The sequence below is a fragment of the Bombus flavifrons genome, chromosome 14 (genome assembly GCF_040668555.2).
Source record: "Bombus flavifrons isolate JBK064 chromosome 14, iyBomFlav1_principal, whole genome shotgun sequence".
NCBI lineage: Eukaryota > Metazoa > Arthropoda > Insecta > Hymenoptera > Apidae > Bombus > Bombus flavifrons.
Genome location: NC_138455.1, coordinates 10,746,174 through 10,768,664, shown reverse-complemented (window position 1 = coordinate 10,768,664; position 22,491 = coordinate 10,746,174). Strand labels below are relative to the sequence as shown.

Sequence of the window (22,491 nt, the reverse complement as noted above, 5' to 3'; positions counted from 1 at the left end):
CTTCTGTACGCTGCTTATGTACGCGGTGTTCCGGAAGAAGCGCTTCGAATTTTCTGCTTTTCAACGATCGGAACGAATATCGAGAAATTTTAGTTTTATTAATCGCTGAAGCGAGCCTTTGGAGTCTTTGACTCGATTCTCTCATTCCATCGTATAATAAATTTCTAAATTGGTAGTTCAGATTAAAAATTATGAAATCGAAAATTAAAAATTATATCGAATAATTAAATATTGTTAAAGATTGTGTCCGAGATTGACGATAGTTGCGTGAGTAACGTTCATTTCGATGTAAAGAACATGGTTATTACGATTTCAATTATTTATTTACTCTGTGTGTGGCATTCGACCAACGATCTTTCACTAAACAATTTAGTTCCGAGTAATTATATTGCCATCAGCGTGGCGATCTTTTTTCTTATTATTCACTGCCAGTGCTATATTTAAATTCATAATTAATTTCCCTCGCAACTTTCCTGCTCGTTTTTCTTCGGCCATTTACATACGCGTTACAAATAATCTTTCACGTTATACTCGCCACGACGTGTGGTTATTATGTCATTTGCAGCTGATTTTTCTATTAATGCATAGCAATTAACGTGGCGGTAATTTCACGACGGACTGCCCATTTGTCGACGACTTAATACTTAGCTGGCGGACGTCACGTGTGACTACTTTCGTCCACGCTGGTTATAAACGACTGTGTGCATGAATCAGAACGCTTTTACTCGAATCGTCGCAAATCCGACTGCTGTTCGCCGTTTATTTATGCAATTTTAAAGACCTTACTTAATTAAAAGCAAAAGTTGCATATTTGTCTTCCTTTTTCTCATTTCTTTCATAAAGCTTCGTTAACACTGTAACGAGACACAGATACTTCGATTACATATATTGGCCAGTGTGCGGACTCCCATAATGTTTGTAGTACCCATGAAATTTCAAAATGTTTTGTACGAAACAAACAACATATTGATAAAAAGATTTTATAAATGTCTAAAATACTCTTACGAGAAACTGTAGCTATAATGAGAAAGTAATTATTTCCAAAAAAATGATCATCCCTTTGTTGTGCGTAGAATACATTTGAAATATTAGGAAGAAAAAGGCACCTCTAAACTAATAGAAAATAGAAATGTAAAATAAAGAATAGAGAGAAGAAAAGAAAAATCGTCAGGCTTTTTTGTTTAGGTAATTATAGGTTTGTAGGTCTTTTTGAAACGATACGCCATGCTAGATAATTAAATAACGGAGAATGAGATATTCTGCTATCCTCTTCAGATTCATTACCTGTAACACTTCATACACGCAAAAGCATTTGAAACTCAACCCACTATATTATTGCACGATTATCCTGAGTGGCACTATTAAAAACAGTCAATAAATCGTAAACCATCTCATACAGATTTTCGACAGGTCATTCTTTATATAATATATGACTTGGAAACTTTTTGTTATATCTCGTTAGAATCAGGTTTTCACTGCTGCAGTAGTGAACTTTGTATAGTTAAACGATGACATAATAAATAGCTGAATGTGCATATTATTTTGTTTCCAATTCGTTACGCTGGCCGCGAAATAAAACTTGCAGAATTGATTATGAATGGTTGGGAAAGAGGAAAATTATTTATAGTCGGTGAGAGAAAGTTGCGGGTTCTGACAAACAGATGCTTGTGTATGTATGGAAAATTTTCTTCCGTATTGAGAACCGCTTCGTTACAAACGGAACATGGATATTAATCATGCGAAATACTGTTTAAAAGTAATTATGAAGAATATAAAAGCAGGAACTGCTAGAAACGATTAGCAAGTAAAAAGTATCATTGTGCACTTTTACGCATTAAATTAATGAATAGCATTGCTCAGTGTTTGCTAACAAACTCATACTCGATATGAGAAAAATGATGATTTTACAGAAGGACAAAATATTTTTTTTTAATTTTTGTTCGTCTATTTTGTACATTTATTCTGCAATAAATTTCTACGTTTTAACGTTATTTTAATAACGAAAGAGTTATTTAATAGTAAATGTACGTAGCTATGAAAACAAAATTGTTCGGCGTGTTAATTTACCATAAATTTGCATAGTTTGAATCCGTAAGAGAAGAGTGAAGCAATTGTAAGCGAATTTTCTCCAGTCGCGTCCTCCGAATTCCTTAAATTGAAATTAACGAAAGAGAAAGATTCGATCGCCGCAGAACATTGTAATTCGTTTTCTTTCGTATCCCTGCTAACGAGAATACTAATCCGATCATTATGCAATGGTCACACGTACCGCTACCCTTAACTTAACTTTACTTCGTTTACAAAAACAACTTCTACATATTTAAGTGGAATTCTTGGCTATGCAGTGCTATTCTTTACTTTAATTTATTCCTGAATTTCTGTGATCGACTTTGCATGTATAATATGCTCAAGAGACCGTTATTGGCGTCCATTTTACACGCTACAAAATGAGAACGAAATATCACGCGAGTTTTGATGAAAAGATAGAAGAAATACACTTTGATAGAAATTATGGCGGATCTGAATCGCTGAATAAGTGATATTGACCCACATTCGCACGGAAAGGACCAGAAGCAAGATTCCTTGCGTTTAAAGGGGTTAAGACTTGTGCCTTGCTGTTATCTTGGCCGAATGAACTGATTAAAAAATGAATGATTAAAAAAGACCACGTCCCAGTTGAGCAGTTTTTCGAAAAAAACAAAGCCTATAACCTATGGCGTATTCTTTAATCAAATAGTCGAATTGTTAGAAAATATGCATTTGTTTCGTAAATATAAAAAGAACAAGGTTCTTTAAATGCTATTACAGTGATCGATTTAAACTTACCTAATACTAAACATATATTAGGTTGTCGGAAAAGTTTCTTTCGTTTTATAAGATGATACTAGATGAACAACAATTCCCGTTTTATATTATTTTATTGAATTAAGTATCAATTTCGTTATATTTCTATTATTATGTTCGTGTATAATTCAATAAACTAATATAAAACAAGAAAACATTGTGCGTCTATTCTAAGAAACTTTTCGGACAATCTAATAGAATTAAAACTTGCAACGAAATTTGCTCGATTCGTTTCGTCTTATGGATCCTTTTCCCAGAAAAATCTTCCATTTATCCTTCGCTTCGTTTCTTCATTTCATGATCTTTCACGAGTCTATACAGTACATACACGAGCTAGATACCAAAATTATTAAAACTTACACTACTTACAATTAGAAAAATATCCCTTTATAAACATATAATATAAACGATAAACGGGAGCTAAGTATCTTTAATACACATCTATAATCTTCAATGAAAGAAGAAAAATTTAGTGATGAGTAACAACGAGCAGAAAATGCAGTAATACATTCCATGCTTCCATCAGCGTACCTAAAGCGATTCAACGGTACATGTACGTAAGTGTACTCGGTTACAAACATCTGGTTGAAAGCCTCGTTTGAAATTCCCACTTTTCGCGAGATTATCATTCGCAGAGATCCAAACGCGTTACTCGCGCTCCCCCATTAGATTGTTCTCTCTTCAGGCTGGAAGACGGTGCGTGTAAAAGGGAATAAACTGTTTGAACCGGCACCGCGAGAGACCCGCGAGGGTATCGTCTGGTAGGGGAGCCGACTGGTCGAACGAGAGGGGGACAGGAACTTGCACCTGACTCGTACAAAGTTTTCTGCACTCAGTCAGTTCGCGGTTGGTCTCGATTCCGATCAGGGGCATCGGTTCCACACATTCACGATTCCATCGTTAGTCTGCCGGCTGGGAATACTTGGTCTCTATTCACTTTCGTTTCGTCCCATTAAGATTTCGTTCGGTCACGCGCGCAACCAGCACGCATCGTTTGACTTTCCAGTGGTTCCGTTTTGGTGCGGGGCAATCGTCGTAAGAATGGGACGATCGGTCGACTTGATCGAACACGTCGACGCGACAGGCTATCGAAGTGTCTTTTGAGCTTCGATCGCTTTGGAAATTTCTGATCGTTCGATGCCTGTCTCGTATCAGTGTACCAAAGGGAAGCTCCATTGGCGGTGAATCGAGTTGTTTCGCGGAACAAGTGTGTAAAAGTCATTTCCATTGTCCAGTAGGTATGTAAGAAACTTGTCAATAGATAGAACGTTGGGGACAACGAGCACGCTAAGTACCTATTAGCCATCGTCAATTCCTTCGATTGCGCCAACAGCAAAACGAAGGAACGCAGACAGAGAAGTAGAGAAGAGAAACAGGTAGCGGGGAGAGTCGACGATTTCTCAATTAACTTATGGCAGAGAGAAAGAGAGAGAGAGAGAGAGAGGAGAAGAAGGAAAGAGAGTCTATGGCCTGTATGGTACCTTTTAAGTTCGATAACGGTAAATACAGATCCGAGCTGGAAGTAGCGGACTCGCATTCGCGCGCACGATCGCACGCCGCTACTCTCCTCATGATCTTCGCTTGAATTATCCTGCCGAAAGCATTTGCTCGGCCCGATCGTTCGATCATAAAGCCCCGTTCATTTGCTTAACGTCCTCTCACAACACGACAAATCGAATGGCGTTTTAGTTTAACGATAGAAAGTCGCTGTTGTAACGGGATATTTTTCGGGCTGACTGATTACGTTCAGAGACGATGTTGCGTGGAAGATCTCATCGGTCATGCTTGAAATATGCCAGTCTGCGAATCCTGATAATAGGAGATTTCACGAGGAAAATCGTCGGAAGGAAACTAGCGACAAATGTGCCGATCAGAGCCACGCGAACTTTGCGTCGTTCGAGATGTTATGAAACTTTTATACGGCTTTCAATGAGGCAGTATAAAGGCTTGGAATGATATTAGGCGTTCTTATCTAACGAATAAAACGAGATTTATGAGTTCTACCGCTCTGTATTGCTCGATCATCTTACATTTTTACATTCAATAATTACGACAATTTGTTCTTCTTTTATAATTTCTTTCATACGATAAATTGACTTGAGGAAATTTACTCTTCTGGTTTAGTTAGGTAGTTTTGTAATATAAGAATTGAACTATGGTAAAGTTTAACTATGTAACTGGTTGAATATTTTTCATCTCTGTTCATCTATTCAAAGGAAGGTTTTTCAAAGAAAGGTTGACCGATTTAAGTTGGATTCATTCCGTGTTTTCGTATATATGATAATTATTTTTATATATATTTCATTTTTTTTTCTTATTTCACACAATTTTATCAAAACTTAGAAATGTTAGTCGTTGCTATTCCTTCATAAATTACGTAGATACCTATGCCATGTTTTTAATTTATTCAACATTCACCGATATTGTATCGCTTTCATTTGATTTCCACTTAATTTCTCTTTAACTAACAATGAGTTTGCCAAGTGGAATTAATTTGATGCGAGGGAAATTTTTTTGTTATTCTTTAATTACTAGTACACTGAGATCAATTAAGAAAAGTTTTCAAAGATAAGCAGTCGACAATGTCTGTTCAAATTCTCCACGATATTAAACAATAGCTAATTTAAAGCACCGACATTTAATTAATAGCGAATAACGCTTTATTTACCATTATATTCCTTTATCTTCTTAAATATTGCAGCCCTAATTTGTAAGAAGAAAGTTAGACGTATCCAGTTAAATGAAGCAATAAATTACTCTACTTTTATAGGGCAATAGAAAATCTCGCATAAAAATATCCCATATTTACGAATATTCCTTTTTCTAAATATTTTGCTCATCGAAGAATTTAGGTACCTGAAAAGATGGTAAATATGCGAGTGCAAGGTTATAAGGATAAGGGAGAAGGTGATCAAATTTCATGTTCCAATTCATCTTATTCGTTTCTTTGATTTTGACTCCACTAAAAGTGGCTATTTCTATTTGTCTTGGCTTCTTCCTGACACTTAACTCGCCAAACTCGTTTGTTCATTTTCTTTACTGCTCCTGTACGCGCCGAGTGACGAACAATCGTAGAATGGGTGTAGTTTTATTTGAAATATCATCTCTTTTATCGTTGCACACGAATTGCTCTCGATAATGTCGTTTAATTTTACCTATTCTCGGGTAGAGGATCATCTTGAATTATATAATCGTCGTCAAATTATTCCAACGTTTGCATAAGTTTCTCGAAATGGCAGGCTTTAGTCTCAATCTCGATGCATCTTCCAGTTCTAAACTAATAAACAAGTTCCGCCACTACACCGATGATTTATGACGTGAAATAACGAATTTCCAGCGAGTTTATTACATAATAGCACTTCGTAGTCTTAAATTAGCCATAGACGACCACATAACAGTTTAAATTCTACTATAATTTTAGAATATCCAATCCTGTTATATATTATATTCCCCGTGAAAGTATAATTTATCGAGGCCAGTACAAATGCAACGTTGGACAAAATTTAGGAACTTCTCAAACTCTAAAGAAGCATTTCGCGTGTATAAATTTAATACAATGATCTTCGTTCTTCCGCGACTTTTGCGCCAAGTAATAATCATGCCAAGTCATGCGTTACATAAATAATTTGTAAAATACATTCCAATATTCAGATGAAATTTGTCTTGTCATTTTTTAGAATAATTATCTCGGTTTTGTTTAGTAGTAAAAATCAAATATATATATATATTCATATAAAAATTATATATCATATATATTATTGAAAAATTGTGATTAGAAATGTGTAGAATTGAGAAAATGTCGAATATTTTACATCGAGCGAGAGAAACGATCGTCTTCGATGAAAATGATGAAACACCGGTCGACTATAAAACGATCGAATCTTTGCGGAGTTTTGTCGCGAAGATGCAAGAAGAAGCGGCACATAGACAGTCTTCCCCTCTGTGTCCCTTTCTATCCATTTTGTTTCCCTTTCTCCACACTCCTGATACACTCCCCTCTGCCTCTTTCTCTCTCTTCCCCTCTCTCTTTGGCGACCATAAAACGCGCGTCCACTTTTACGCGGCTTTTACGGTACTTAGTCGCGGCTCGTTCTCCACGCAAGAGGAAGCTTCTCCGAGGTCCATTCCTGAACGTGTTCGAGTGCAGGAAACGTACGCCACGGTATCCAGGAGCGGCGGTGCTTGCCAATGACGGCTGCTGATTCGAGGAAAATGCCGGTGTTGATCGGCGCGGAAGAGGAAGACGGGATACGGAGCACCGGTTGCTGAAGCGAGTCTACGGAAAAGTCGCTTGGATTTTTGTATCGAGGTCGCGCGCACCCTGTCAGCGAAAGAATCATCGCCGCGATTATTTGGATTATTCGGACAGCAAGTGTCCATTCTAACTGGAATACTAATCGCCCCGCGAGTGTACGAGAAAATTGCGATCGCAGATTCAGTGACACTTTGAAAGCACTTGGTTCGATGGAAAGTCAATCAGTTGCAATTGAAGATTCGATAACATTTTGACGAACGGTGTCAATGACCTGGAATTGAAGATTCGCCGACACTTTGAAGATACTTCCACCAATTACACACGTGTAAATCGTTAAAAAACCTGTTTTGTTGTGTATATTTTCATACATTCAAAAAGAACATCGGCGAATTTCTTTCGTTAAACTATCGTTATTTAGTCTGACGAGAGAATAAGGTGGAATTGAAAAAACTTTGGAAACATTTGAATCGACAAAAAAGCTCGAATAGTTGGCTTGACCAATGACATACGTATAACCGAATCGACGAGACTAGTTTCATATAGCTGCGAAAAGAAATTGACAAATTTTTTTTTAATTTCAAGACACAGCTACTTCGTCAAAATGTTAGAGAACGCAACCAGATGGCCAGATAACGCGGGTTCGCGATTGGTGAAGGCTAGAAGCAGTCCAAATGTATCGAAAGCATCCCTATCGGTTCCTAGGAAGCAAGCAGTGCCCGATCAGAACAGATCGACTTGTACGAGCAAGCCTCCCCGAGTTATAAAAACCACGGCACCTCCTAGAACAACTGCCAAGATCGTCTCTAACGACCATGCCAGTGCTCGAACGACTTTTTCCGCTGAATCGAAGACACGCGCTTCCTGTCCGAGCAAGTCTCGTCGATCGACACCAGACGGTCGGACAGAGGCAACGAAATGTTCATCAACGACCGCGAAAAACGAGAAGAGGCAAGTGACGAGATCCATTAGCTCCTCGTCATCCTGTACGATCTTGGAGGATCGAACGCTTCTGAAAAAGGGTTTGTCCTATGCTCCAACGAAATTGCCGAAGAAACCGGAAGCTCTGAGGAAGAAGGCCGCTCTCGATCGTTCGGTTAGTTTAGGCTGCGTTTCAGTGGATATTCGCGGCGGCTCCGAGGAATCTTTCAGAATGAGCAGTTCCTTTAGTTCCGAATCGAATAGACAGATGATGGAGAAAGCGAGGAAGCAGGAAATTCCGAGAAGAAAATCAATCAACAGGTCTACCAGTTTGTGGAACGTGCAGGCTATTTCAAAGAACGATGTTCCGACCAGAAGAATGTTCGGAGTTTCGTCGAGGCCCAGCAAAATCCCTCTTCTGGCGCATCGGAACACGCGCGTGGGTCGATCTCTGGCCGATCTATCGCAGGTAGATCGAGCCGTGGAGCCGACAATGCAGCCGGTGCATTTCGACGACGTCGACCTCGATCGCTCGATGGACGAACGTATCTACGAAAATTGTCGCGAAGCGTTCAACTGCACGCCGATGCAGAAGCCAGCTCCAACGTACACCAGCAATTTGGAAGAACGCGTGGCGCGACTGATGGCAGAGCTGGACGACGATGTCGATGACGATGAACAGGCCCGGGCGACGATGGTCGCGTCTACCGACTGCGTGGACGCTGCTCCTCCTCGTAGAACCAATTCCGTCTACGAGGTACGGGAGATCGATGTTAAACGAAGCAACGAGTCGAGTGTAAAGCTTATTCAATCTGAGCAATACACCGCCACGGTGATAAGGATCGAGGGGAGTTCAGACAGGAGGGATGAATCGATGAAAAAGGTAGAAAGTAACGAGAAGAATAACTTGCAGGAGACTAGGAACACGATGAACGCGGTTAAAGGGCTGAGAACTCGGGAGCACGAGAAGATCGATCGACAGGATGTCATCGAGGAGTCGAAGAAGAAGAAGGAGACGTCGAATATTCAGGAGTTGAGGAAGAACTGGGAGAAGCAAACGGTCAATGGATTGATTATCAAAGATGAGAAGAAGATGGATTTTGCGTCTGCTCTAGTTTGCAATACAGAACCACCGAAGACCGCTTGTCAGAGGAACAACGAGGTGAGACAGGAAGCGAAGAGCAAGCAATCGGTGGGCAAAAGAGCCAAGGAGATCGAGCATCTGGTGAATTTTTTCAACTGTAAGAACGCAGAAGCTACGAAAGAGGTGAAAGATCCGTGGATCAAGACTCGAGCCACGCCAGACACGACCACGATCGAACCGATGACCACGTTGAAGAAGAATGTCGACGTTAAGAGCATACACGACTATAATGGGTACACGTCTGATGGCAATTGTTCGGAAGACAGTGGTCACATGAGCAACGAGAACGAGGTTGAATGGAAGGATGGCGTGGTGCAAGGTGAAACTCGAGATTTTGGGAAAGAGCAGTTTTTCGAGCAGAACGAGGTTCGCGGGATCGGTGTGTACGATGGTACGTCGATCGTGAGCAGGTTGGAGCCGGAAAACAAGCCGACGATGGTCGTTCGAAGCAGCGTATCGACTTCGAGCGGTGCCAGCAGCATCGACAGCTGTAAGGGGGAGAATACGAAAGTCACGGTGCACTCTGGTAAAGACCAGTGGAAAGCTTGCAGATCCTACAACGATGGACGACAGGTCCGTCGCTTAATTATTGGCCTTCTAAACCCATTAGATACCTAGTGAGAACGATCGCTAATTTGATCGAGCATCGATGATAATTCAGCTAGTGAGAAGTCTGCACTATCGTAAAGCATACGCACTAATACGAAGTGTATCCAGACGATTATTCGTCAATGAATTTGAAATCTTTCTTTAGTTTCAGCTTCGGATAGTTAGCTGCAAATTTATTGCCCGCTAGTAATATTCAGATTTCATTTATTTCCTATTTCCTATCGGTTTAGAAAATTTATCTCTTTCTGCAGTATTTTTACATTTCTACAAAACTCTAGTACTATTTATAACTCTAAAACCCACACGTTCGTAAAGTTTACGGTTTTACTCGGATTTTTATTCTTAGCATACGATATTGCATATGTTATGTTTTTTTTTTTTTTTAATTATTCCGTATGTTATATCGCGAGAAATAAAAATTTTGTCAGTCGTTTAAATTATGAAAGTTCATGTCCTATGATGAATAACATTAAAAATGTTTTTACGAAATATCGATCATTACTAATGCATTAAATATTAATTAATAACGTTCCGCAATATATATGTGACAGCTAGGAGGTCAATTCATTAATCAAATACCGCGGAAAAACTCGAGCAATCCATCATTTCTTCTAATCTCATGATACAATTAAATCGTATTTTTGTCGCTACCAATCGATCAACTTTCCTGATAGAAAGTGCACTTGCAACTTTCAAGCCGAACTGCTCTCCTACAAGGAGAACGGCTTGAAAATGATTTATGTTAAGCGCTGTGAGAATGTTTACAAACAGTCAGCAAGATAATATTTGAGATAATAAACGTTGATTGTAAGAGTCTAAATGGGTACAATTACGCTTGCTTCAAGCACTGACTACAGCCGCTACAGTAGAATCAGACCAGAGAAGTTTGTCGTCTTCTTGACGCTGAAAAATGTTCTAGCATTAACTCTTAGGGACAAATTCCTATTTGCTTTCTTTTTTTATTTTTACTTTTTACGATTACATTTCGTTGCTATAATTTATAAAACCTTAAAAAGGAGTAGAAAATTAAAGGAAAGATATAGTAAATTATATTAGCTTTTATTTTGTTCTCTTTCGTTAATTCTGAATATTACAACAATCGAAAATTTGCGGTCGAAAAAGTGTACGAAGAAATAATCGAATAAATAAAGTAATTGAACGATTACTAAGAAAGTAGAGACTAGGCTTAGAGTAATAGATTTTTCCATATATCAACATGGCATTTTATTGTTTAATTACGTCTGAGAGAGAGTACATTTTACCATAATGTACTTCACGCGGTATGTAATCGTGAAAATCGTGTCAGGGATATCCTCGTTCCTTTTTCTATTCTATTCTTTTTCTCGTGAGTTCTAGTACATAAGTACATACCAACTGCATCAGCGCAATTTTAATGAATTCCAATGAAATGTGGTATTTCACTCGTGCATTCTGTAAATTTTTACCTCCGATCAAATTGTTCATTTATTATCGTGAACCTTAATATTTGCATAAATCAAATATTCATGTTTGTCATTTGCATAGCTTGACTTTTTACTGTTCAAAATTTACTTAATTTACAAAAATAACTAAAAAGAAATAGAAGGAAAGGAGAAGATAGAAATGTGGAAAGAAATGATTTTTTAAAAATATATCGGTAGAATTATGTTAATTGCGAAGGGATTCTAATTACAAATTACACTGCAGTGAAAAATATTGAATACGTGTTAATCTCTCGGTTTCTTTTTGATAGATATTTTTCAGATCAGGTACTCTGGAGCGACTGGAGGCTCAGAGAGACGAGAAGCTAACTGGACACATTATTCTTCTTCAAGCAAGATGCAGGGGTTATCTGGCACGTCGTAAACTCAACACTTTGAAAGTATGTCATGACATCTTGAGTTTGTAAAAGTGCACCTTCACTTGTCAGACCGTACAGTAGTTTTCACTCGTCCCAAGAAATTTCAAAGTGGCTTCTTTATGTATTTCCGTAATGCCTTAACGAATCACCTTTTTCCCCTTGTTTAACTGATTGGTTTCTTTCAATGTGAAGAGTTTTGTTTACTTCAGTTAGACAGCATCTGTCAGTTTCGATAGGGTTTTATTTATATTAGACATGTTTTACTTGCTTTATAAAACGAAACGAAAAGGAAACTGTAAAAAGATATATGGAACTCTCATGGGATAATGATCGCAAGTTCCACATTCTCAGCAATAATTCCGACGCGTATTTAATAGAACGTCCGCATTATTTAATCTACACACAATATCGCACTTATTGTTCTTTCGTTTATTAATTAGGAATTTTAAATTAACACGCCTTATCAAAGTTCCCCATCAAATTTCACCATGAAAATTCAATGTTGAACATTCAAATTAGATTGCTTTATTAATGCGTACGATTAAAGAAAATTAAACCTGAAGGATCGCGATTGATTTAATTAATTGATCAAATTAATCATCAATTCTTCATAATTACAAATATTAACACTTTACCGACCGATAGTCGATTAATCGGTTGTTTGTCGCCGACGCTTACCGACCGATAGCCTATTAATCAGGTTTTTGTCGCCGATGCTTACCGACCGATAGCCTATTAATCGGCTTTTTGTTGCCGACAATTTTTCTCATTATTTCAGCAGTAATTTGTTATTTAGTACTAAGGTACCACCCTGCTCGGTTGCGTCAGTTGCGTTGCTTTGTAAGCTGCCACAGTTTTATACCAATTTGAAAAACTTAGCGTTCGCGACGAGCGAAAAGAATGGTATTGAAAAGTCTAAACCGAAACAGAGTCGTTGTATCGCTAGCGGTCGGTAAAGTGTTAATCGTTGATACGATTTAATAAAAATTTACTCGCGGTTAATAACGAAGTAATTGCGTTAAATATTACCCAACATTGCGAAAACTAGTATACCATGTAACAATTAAAAAAAATCGTTACGATGTTTACGTATTACATCCTTTCAGCTGCAAGATCTTGCGGTTAGATGCATACAGAGGAACGTTAGGAAGTGGATGTCCGTAAGAGAATGGCCCTGGTGGAGGTTATACGTGAAAGTTGCACCTTTATTGAACGTTCATAGAACAGAGGATCAATTGAAGGCGAAGACGGTGAGGATATATCATTTTCCATCGTTACATGTGCAAGAGAGACGTTGAACGGTCCATAATACTCTATAGTTTTCATAATACGAAATGAAAGTACATTTTTTTTTCTATTTACAAATTATTTCAGTTTTTAAGATCAATGTTTACAAGAAGACGATCTTGTTGATATTGGGTCGATGAAATTAACGAATATGTAATTGTGTCTCTTTGAACAGGAGGAGCTCGAGACTCTGAGAGCAAAGGTCGAGAGATTGGAGCAGGAGCGGAATCATTTGAAACACGATAATGATAGATTGGAGGCTAAGGTATGACAAAAGATTGTATACTTTTTATTTCGTTTTGCCATCTCTTAATTTTCTTTTTTTTTTTTTATTAGAAACAATTTTTTTACGAACTTCTAATTCACGAAAGAATCTTGTTTGATTAAAATTCTTAATATGGTATTCAACGTTTAACTTTCAACATCAGAGGAAGATTAAGAATTTGAACGCTAACGACAAAGACCTGTAACTCGTATCTCTCCTATCTACCTGTATTTTATACGAGAAAATCTTTTTTTAATGAGACACGAAAATGATATATCGCTTACTACAACTGACAAAGCGGAGTAGAATGGAAGATCTGCTCAAACGATTATCCTTTCTGTAACTTAAGAAGGTTCACTTAGATCATTTACCTACTTGATCGTACTAATGCAACTTCATCAAGTGTACCGTAGCAAATCGACACTCGACTAGAATTCGCATATTCAGAAGTACGAGGAAAGTTTATTAAGTAGCGTCGTTTGTCCGAGCACTTGTATCGTGCAATTGGGTTAACTGCGTGAGACGAAGCGTGCCGCTCTCGGCGCTCGTTTATCGCGTTATGAATCTGATCAGCGGAGCATCGCGCGAAGTACCGACCTCCGCCGCGCGTTGCTTTGCGCTCAAATAAAAGTTCCAGTGACCGACATTTCCTGCCTACTGGCCTGGTGTCGTATGAAAATTCCCCTCACGACCTTGGCATTGCTGTGTACTCCACGCCACCAGTCACCTGTGATGGTTGTTGCCGGTATTGTTCCGAGATTTCTAACCGGTTTCGTTTCGCTCGTTCGACCTTTCGATCCGCCGCCACTGGACTATTTCAACCGATCTATCGAACGATTTTCTACTTCCTGTCCGCCTCTGAGCTCGCCTCTTTTTGCTCTGTTTCCCTTGCCTCTCGTAGCGGTCCTCCGTCGACTTTTCTCGCGAAGACCTGCCGACAGATTTGGCTGCGATCCAAAATCATGGCCCGTGCTACCTACCGCGCTGCTCCTCGTCCGCTTTTCCATCTCGCTCGCACCCCGTCTCCCTTAGAATAACTCGGAGGTGACCGTCTCCACCAACAGACCACCGCCACCGGCCCGTGTATCGGCTGACCCAGGAAGAGTAGGCAGTTGCACCGCGACTCCTTCTCGATACGGGTGTCGACGTTGTTCGACTCGTTACGCAATTAAATGCTCGTGCCAGCCGATCCGATCAAATCGAAGCAGAAGACCCCGATCCACTAACGAACCTTACTATAGCAACCATGCAATTCGATCGCTGCTGGGCCGTATCTCGCGCGATTGTCTGTTGCTCTCGCTGCTGAAGATCCCGCGCGACCGGTTATTCCGCTGGACAAGGCGGTCGATATCGATCAAAGTATCGTAAACAAAATTCTCTGACAGTCTGATTATCGATCTTATGAAACTGCACGAAGAATAGGAAACGTTCTCCGAGATTAAGGATGATGGTCCCATATGGCAAGAAATATCTTCCTTCTTACTATAACGAATTATAGTGTTGCACAAGTGTCTTGGAAAATTATGCTGTCGGCACGAGATCAAAATTGAGTTGATTCAGGATAACATCACCAGGATGCCGTCACTGCCGACCACATACTCTGGCGCGATATCGCCCGTTTCGAACAGCTCGCAGACTTTCGAAGAGCCATTGACCGGTAAAATGATGACCGACAGAGTCAGCGATTCGGATGATACGATTACCGAGAATTCAGCAAGACCTATAGAACCGATGATTTTTGCGAAGAGACCACCGTTGCCACCTTTTAGAAGACCAGCCAACAGATTGCACGCATTAGCCATGACAAGAAGTCCATCGCCATGTAGCCTTTCATCTAGTCTGTCTTGTCGCTCGAGGTCAATGTCTGTGATGTCCTCGAGGCCTCGAACAAGCCTCGATTCACCAACCTTCTCTACTCCACCAAGAAGGATGTTTCCTATAGAAAACAGGTCTTGTTTGGATTTAGAAGACGTGTCTGTAAAAGAACAGGCTCCTGTTGTATTCGACGCTAGTTTAAATTTCGTGTTAGGCTGCGACAAGCAAAAGATCAGGCAGTCTTTTAGGCCAACAGCTTCTCACATGGAACCTTCGACAGCATCTTCGTATTTGTCATCCAAGATCTCGCAGTTTTTGAAAAGAACCGATCATATAATGGACGAGTGGCGAAGTCTGGGTCACAGAGATGACGCGGACAACGATTTAAATCTGCCATCAATGAGTCGAGGTTACGAGAGACGCGGCATGGGCAGAAGCCAGAGCGCCACAAACATCATGATACGCGGTTATCAGTATTACAGCAGGTCGAATAGCATCGGGAAAAGTTCCAGGCGTTCCCTTTCCCGCGCCTCGGAAGACAGGACGATCTCCGACGGTGCCGGTCAGGAGGTATATTGCCTGTTTTCTATGGATTTGGAAAGTTCGTTTCGTTTCGTTGCTTTGCTCTGCGGTTCTAGCTTTATTATTCATTGGTAATGTAAATTAATTCCGTCTTCGTCTTTCCGATCAAACTTCACAATTTATGTATGGCTCACGTTAGGTCCTGTTATTTTCTCTAACTTCGGTCCTCTTTTCCATCCGGTGTTAGATCCTATCGTGAAAAGAAATCACGATGATATAAATCCGCTGATTTACGATTTATCTTATGGAATACTATACATGGCTTGGACCTAACGATTTTCGATTCTACGAATTGGAACAAGATTTGAACGAACGATTCATTTTGGATGCAATTCTTGCTCTGTGATAGTTGGATCATTGTTTATCACGAGCTATACTCGTGTAATACACATTATACTGTGTACAATTAATTTGATATATTTATTTATTTTTTTCGTTCCTGGCTTTTTTAAACCTCGTATGTATCACGTAAATAACGCAGAAAGTAGAATAAGTAAAAAAAAACAATGGAGACTTCAAAATCAGATTAGGCAGATCAATTTTCTAAGTTGTTCTCCTTCACAACTCACGCGTAACCGATCAAGAGTGCCAGCTTTTCTAAACACTCTGCCTAGTACGTTCTTTATAAACATCTGGACACACGTTCGAACTCTCGTTTCCTACGAATTGAACAGACACGCAGTCGGCAGAGCATCTGACATAAAAGAAACGCCATTCAATCGCTTTAAAGAAATAACACTATGCTGATCTGTGTTGAACCAGCCATCGGTACGCTATTACGTTCGCTTGTGTTTTCGGGTAACATCAGCTTTTGATACTATATTTAATAGGCAGCTCGGAAAATACGCCTCTAAATGTCACGTTAGTTTTAGAGCACAGGATGAAGTTGTAAATTCTGATGTGCGCCACTACGAACCGTGTCATTTGATAAATGAAAGACTCTGAATCAGTGGTATATTGTTTGTGCTTTGATTTTGATGAACAAATGGACCAGTGAAGATCGTCTTATTTAAATAGTGTCAAGTAAATGTTTTCGTTAGAATTGTTAGGATCAAGATGTGTATTTTCCTTTCTTAATAGGCGATAATAAATAATAAATGAATCGTCGACAGTGTATGTAAATTAATGCAATTAATGTTCATGATATTATCTGTACTACGCGATACTACATGTTGGTAGAGAGATTAAGAATATCCGTAAGCTAGAAGCGTTTGTAAATGAAACATAAATAATTTCTTATCTTGATTCTTATTGCAGCTGAGCGAAATGACTGCCGACTTTGCGGAAGAGCACTCAACATCGACGTTGGCGGCCGAAAGGATCGACGCTGAGACTTCGGAACGTCTACGACTCGAAAGAGAGCTGCAGGATGTGACCGAGGCGAACAAAAATCTGCAGCAAACGACTGAACGTTTGGAGATGGAACTTTTGTATGCGAGGGCCGCAGACTTAAACGGCGTCGTGTCCGATGCTGAAGATGGTGAAGACGGTGGCGTTTACAAGCAGAGATACGAACATGCTGTAAGGGAGCTCGAGTTCACGAAGAGAAAAATGGCCCAGCAACATGAGGATGATCTTGAGCAACTGGTTGGACTTAAGAAGCAATTGGAGAAGAAGGTAATTCGATTAAGACTTAATTTACACGAGCAACTAATAGAATAAGATAATAAAATCTATAAAGAAAGGATAAAATAAATATAAACAAATGTAATAAACTGGACAGCCTCGAAAACGAATACATTTTTTCTTCTTTTTCCAGCTTGTGTCTACTTGTATGCTTAATTATTGGGTTTGAATACTAAATTATTACGGTAAAAATTAAAAGCAAAAAAGTAATCACGTGGGACGATGTTAAACGTAACATATTTTTGTGTTCCAGTTAGCTGATGCTTACGAAGAGGTCGAGGAACAACGTCAGGTTGTTGGACAATGGAAACGACGCGTGCAAAAACTGAATGGCGAGATGCACGACTTGAGACTACTGTTGGAAGAACAGACAGCTAGGAATAATCTTCTGGAAAAGAAACAGCGCAAGTACGTGCTACTTCAAACTTTCACGTCGTCTTTTTTTATTCGCTATTTCAATAGCGTTTCGCATTTGTTTCATCTTGGCTATGTAGAAAGTATTTTTGGAAACTTTTGCGTAAACGATACTGTACTAGTAGCGTAGATTCAGAGGATGTTCTAATTCTGTTATACTAGATTTAAGAGAAGATTTTTGAAGGTATTGAATTGAAAATGATCTTTCTCTAAATTAAAGTCGATTATTAAGTTAATATGGAATTATTTCTAACACAAATCAGTGTATCTTATATCCATTAAAATTTCATCAAAATAGTTAAAATCGTTACGGTTTGTAATTTGATATAAAAGATACTTAAATTCATAATAGCACATTTTACGCAATTTCCTTTGGAAAACACGAATAGAATAAAATAAAATAAATAACATCTTTCATACTTCAAGAAATCATCGTCTTGATTGTACTGATAAAATACGGTAACATAGATTGTTCACTTCTACAATTTTGGCTGAAAATTCGTGAAAGAACGATCGGAATATCCATTCACAAGAAAAAGTTTTTACTGGCGGCACAATTCTTGGCTACTCGTTAAATTTGTCGAATTTCCACGCTATCGAGGGATGCTCTATTCTGATTTCGTTCGCGGCAACAAGTGTTTCTGGCAATTGTCCAGCTCGGTAATTTTGCGCGGCCAACATCAGCCACTGGTTGGAGGTTCGTTGGGTGCATAAACTGTGATTGACTGATCCAAATATAGGTCTTGTGATCGCCCGGAAACTAGAATTTTGTCGCTACTATGGAAAAAAGATGTGCCATTCAGTCATGTTTCATGAATCAATTGTTGCAATACTATATGTACATTAAAATTTAAATTGCATTTGTTTCTCTTCTATTTTCTTGGTCTTTTTTTCAATATTCAATACCTTTGTACCCTCGTTCTTCTATAAAAATTCCGACGATATATTCTATAAATATTTTTTCTGAATTGTTTAGATTCGATTCAGAAACTCAGAATTTAATGAACGATCTACGGCAAGAGAAAGCGCAACGTGAAAGATTAGCTAGAGAAAAAGAAATCGCGATCGCGGAGAAGTTTACCATAGAACAGAACCTTAGTGTAAGTATATTAATCTAAAATATTTCTATTTATCGAATTTAATGATTTTTTAATTTCAATCTTTGTTTCTTATTCGTAACTATATTCTCATGGCTTACTTTTCAACGTAGGACGCAAGATTGGAAATCGAATTGAAGGAAGAAAGATTGCGAACATTGGGCCAAGAGCTTGAGGAATTAACATTTGGTGGCAAAACGGAGGAGGAAGTAGCACAGCTGAAGAAAGCGAAGCATGAGCTGGAGAAAAGAGTAAAGGATCAGGAAGAAGAGTTGGACGACTTAGCTGGCCAGGTGCAGTTGCTCGAGCAGGCGAAGTTAAGGCTCGAGATGAGCATCGAGCAACAACGCAAAGAAATACGCAAAGAGATGCAACAGAGGGACGAGGAGTTAGAAGACGTACGTGGTAACGCTCTGAAAAAGGTGAAAGCTCTAGAGTCGCAGTTGGAGAACGAGCACGAAGAGAGGACGATATTGCTTCGAGAGAAGCATGAATTGGAACGTCGTTTGGTAGCTATCGAAGAACAGGATCGTGCTGAACGTGCGGCAGAAGCTGATACCATGCATAGGTATATTATGCGTTAAATGCGTTAAATGCGTTATGCGTTATACTTGATTTTATAGTCGTATATGGGGAGACAATAGATTCTTCGAAAAATATTTGACATGTCAATTCGTGAACTCTTTAATTTTATATTTTATACTTTATATTATATATTTTATAGGCTAAAAAGAGATTTGAAGAGAACCAAAGCATTGCTAAGAGACGCTCAAACGATGCTGGAGAGATCAAAAGGTGACTCGACGGGTAAAGCAGCTTTACGACAGCTGAAGAACCAGTTAGAAGATGCAGAATGCGCTAGAGCAGTTGCAGTTAAAGCGAAACAGGCATTGGAGCAAGAACTGAATGAGACGCAGGCTTCGTTGGAGGAAGCATTGCGGCAACGTTCCGAAGCAGAAGATCGTGCTAATGTAGCTAGTCGCGAACGAACTGAGCTACTGTCGCAATTGGAAGAAAATGAAGAAGAGTTGGCAGAAGTGTGTTTCGTATTTAATTTACAAATATTATCTATAGCGATATGTAATAAATAATTAACAATTAACAATTAATTCCAAAGGTTTTGAAGAAGTATCGAGCGGCTGTGCAGCAAGTGTCGGCGGAACAGGGCCAGTTGCAGGAAGCGCAAGTGCAGATTGCTGCTCTGGAGGCAGAGAAATCTGCGTTGAAGGATCAACTTTCAGAGCTGACGCAACGGCTTGAATCCGTTGAGCAGCTTGGCGATCCCACTGCGAACAGTCTCGCTACTCGACGACTCGAGTTTCGTGCTAAGGAACTCGAAAGTAAGCTCGAATTGGAGCAAACGACAAGAGCGCGCTTGGAAGTAAGTTACTTTCCATTTGTTTAAATCAAGGGTTTGACATTTTGATGTTTTAAGAATTATTCATGACATTCTGAATTGTATTTCGTTATAGACTCAAATAGCTAGATTGAAAGAAAACGTAGAGAAACTACAAACTGAGACTGCGTTACTTCGAACAAAGGAACAGAGTGCCCAAGATGCCTCGAGAAGATTGCAAAGGTCGTTACGCGAAACAAGAGAAGAAGCCAGTTCGGCACTAGCGCGTGAACAAGAGTCCACGCGTGCTCGTCGCGAATTGGAAAAATCTCTTGAGGCTGCTGAAGCAGAGACCAAAGTCGCTAGAGACGATCTCAGGTTGGCGCTTCAACGAATTGATGATCTACAGAGCGCCATACAGGGTGAACTTGATTTAGATTGCAGCGAGGAAGGGACAACCGAAAACAGCGATAGGTATTTATTAATTGTTTAACTTATAATTAGTAATTAAGCCATGTAGTATTTTACTGTAATACATGATTAGTGAATTGTAAGTACTTATGTATAAATGCTACATTTATACAATATATGTATAAAAATATACAAAAATCATATTTCGTATTTATAAATACCTTTCTCTTCTAGTGATTGATGCGAACAGTTGTCGGATCTCGAATCCGACGGAAGCAAAGATAAGGAACCTATTGACCAACGTATAGCTGAAAGAATTACTGACGAATCGCCGCTCGTTGAGTCATCGATGGATAATTGTTAATTCACAAGGCTGAAAGGAGAACAACAAAGACAGAAAATCAATAAAAATGATAACAAAAGAAAAATGAAAACATACTAGTTCAAAATCGCTAGACTTAGTTTCTTACTATTAACGTCGTCACCACTGTCGGTCACATTCAACATTAGCGACAGCGAATCAAAATTGAAGGATATCAATCAAATCATTAATTATATATATAAGGACCTTATCTCACGCTAGAGTAAAATTTTTAAACAAAAACTGAAGAGTAACGAGTGAAATCCATCGATTTGTACGATTACAGTTAGCATAATTTCACTTGTGACTCTTTTCTCAACATAATCGAAAAAATGACAAGCTCGTAGGTGGTGCTAATTTCAAATCCCAAAAAACGTGTTGATGTCGTGGCTATTTGTATTCTGCTTCTTACTACGTGTCTTTGGTGCTATATTATCCGACAGTAGATTTTGTCGACGGAGTACATTGTTGTTCCAGTCTTCCAAGGGGAAAAATCGAGCTTCTCGATGCAGTGATGTCGAGATGTAAAAACACGTCCATGTGCACAATTATCAATGCCTTTCCAACGGCCCAAAGTTCAAACGTGCAACGTACCATGGAAAACGAAATATCAAAGCCTTACTTCTTCAGAAAGCATTTTACGCTTTTTTAACACTTCGCTATACCTAGCCGATAACGTTGGCTATACAGTTTGTATTATAAAACGCGAGCTGCGCGCCGCGACTCAGTTTTTTGGTTTCTTATATAAGGATTCATATGTAACTTATTGCTTTGTAAAATGCAGATATCTTATTTAATTAGTTCGTGCGTTTTTACTTCTCCTTGTCTTCTAAATCCTCTTAGCTTATTGAAATATAATGGCGGACAAAAGAAAGGATAGCAAGAAAAGGAGCCAAATTAGTGTAATAGAATGTTATAATAATATTATGTGTGGACTCATCTTAATTAGAAAAGTTTTGAACATTATACTGAAATTTTTATTAAGAAAAGGTACAAAAAAAGAAAGAAACGTTTTCATAAGAACTTTGAGAACGAAATCGCGATTACTGTGACTGATGGTGGGTATCGCGAACGTTACCCTCACAAATAAATTTTTACTTTGAAATTTCTTAAATAAAATTTTTTTAAAAATTCGCAAGAATATTTAAAATTTATTATACGACTTATAAAGCATTTACACGCAATTTGAAAGTTGATGTTAGAACAAATTATATGTTAAATTAATTAAATTAAATGTTACATATAATCTTATGTATTAATTCATTTTGTAATTTTAAAAATTACACAAGAAGTGGTGTAGTTATAGTGTACTGTATTTGTCAAAATAATCAGATATGGTGGCTATGAAGTATTATAATTTAGATAAAAGGCATTGCATCAATTTAACCTTTTTTCGCGCCCTCTGTGATGATAATCGAGGTTGAACTACATTTTACCAGAAATGAGTTGGGAGATCGCCGATGCAATGTTAAAAAAGTCAGCCAAAAAATGCGTGCTGAGAATGGGGGTCTCTAGCAGCCAACGGCCGAACTATACGCACATTTCTCAGTCGATCAGTGAAGGGTAAGGAAGAAAAAACATAAAACTGAAATCAGGAAATAGATAAGAGTACGTGAGATTTAAAGAATAGTGATATAAAAAAAAGATCACAAAATAATTTTCGAAAATTCCGAGGCACAACGTCATT

The 22,491-nt window shown here is 38.7% G+C and overlaps 1 protein-coding gene across 6 annotated transcripts in view; it reads left to right on the top strand.

The window, feature by feature from the left end:
• Positions 1–21,604, top strand: part of LOC138186829 (unconventional myosin-XVIIIa) — a 65,205-nt gene extending 43,601 nt beyond the window's left edge. For 4 of the 6 annotated variants that reach the window (XM_069127053.1, XM_069127054.1, XM_069127055.1 and 1 more), the window contains 11 exons: positions 11,503–11,631; positions 12,717–12,860; positions 13,073–13,162; positions 16,817–17,176; positions 17,439–17,593; positions 18,576–18,699; positions 18,810–19,264; positions 19,421–19,733; positions 19,814–20,077; positions 20,169–20,506; positions 20,678–21,604. In XM_069127053.1, the coding sequence (XP_068983154.1) occupies positions 11,503–11,631; positions 12,717–12,860; positions 13,073–13,162; positions 16,817–17,176; positions 17,439–17,593; positions 18,576–18,699; positions 18,810–19,264; positions 19,421–19,733; positions 19,814–20,077; positions 20,169–20,506; positions 20,678–20,684 (2,379 nt within the window). In that variant the 3' untranslated portion in view covers positions 20,685–21,604. Of the gene's footprint in view, positions 1–3,703; positions 4,083–6,991; positions 9,735–11,502; positions 11,632–12,716; positions 12,861–13,072; positions 13,163–14,271; positions 15,548–16,816; positions 17,177–17,438; positions 17,594–18,575; positions 18,700–18,809; positions 19,265–19,420; positions 19,734–19,813; positions 20,078–20,168; positions 20,507–20,677 lie in introns of those variants that run through there. The other 2 variants (XM_069127057.1, XM_069127059.1) reach the window with 2 other exon arrangements.
• The last annotated feature ends 887 nt before the right edge of the window (positions 21,605–22,491 follow it).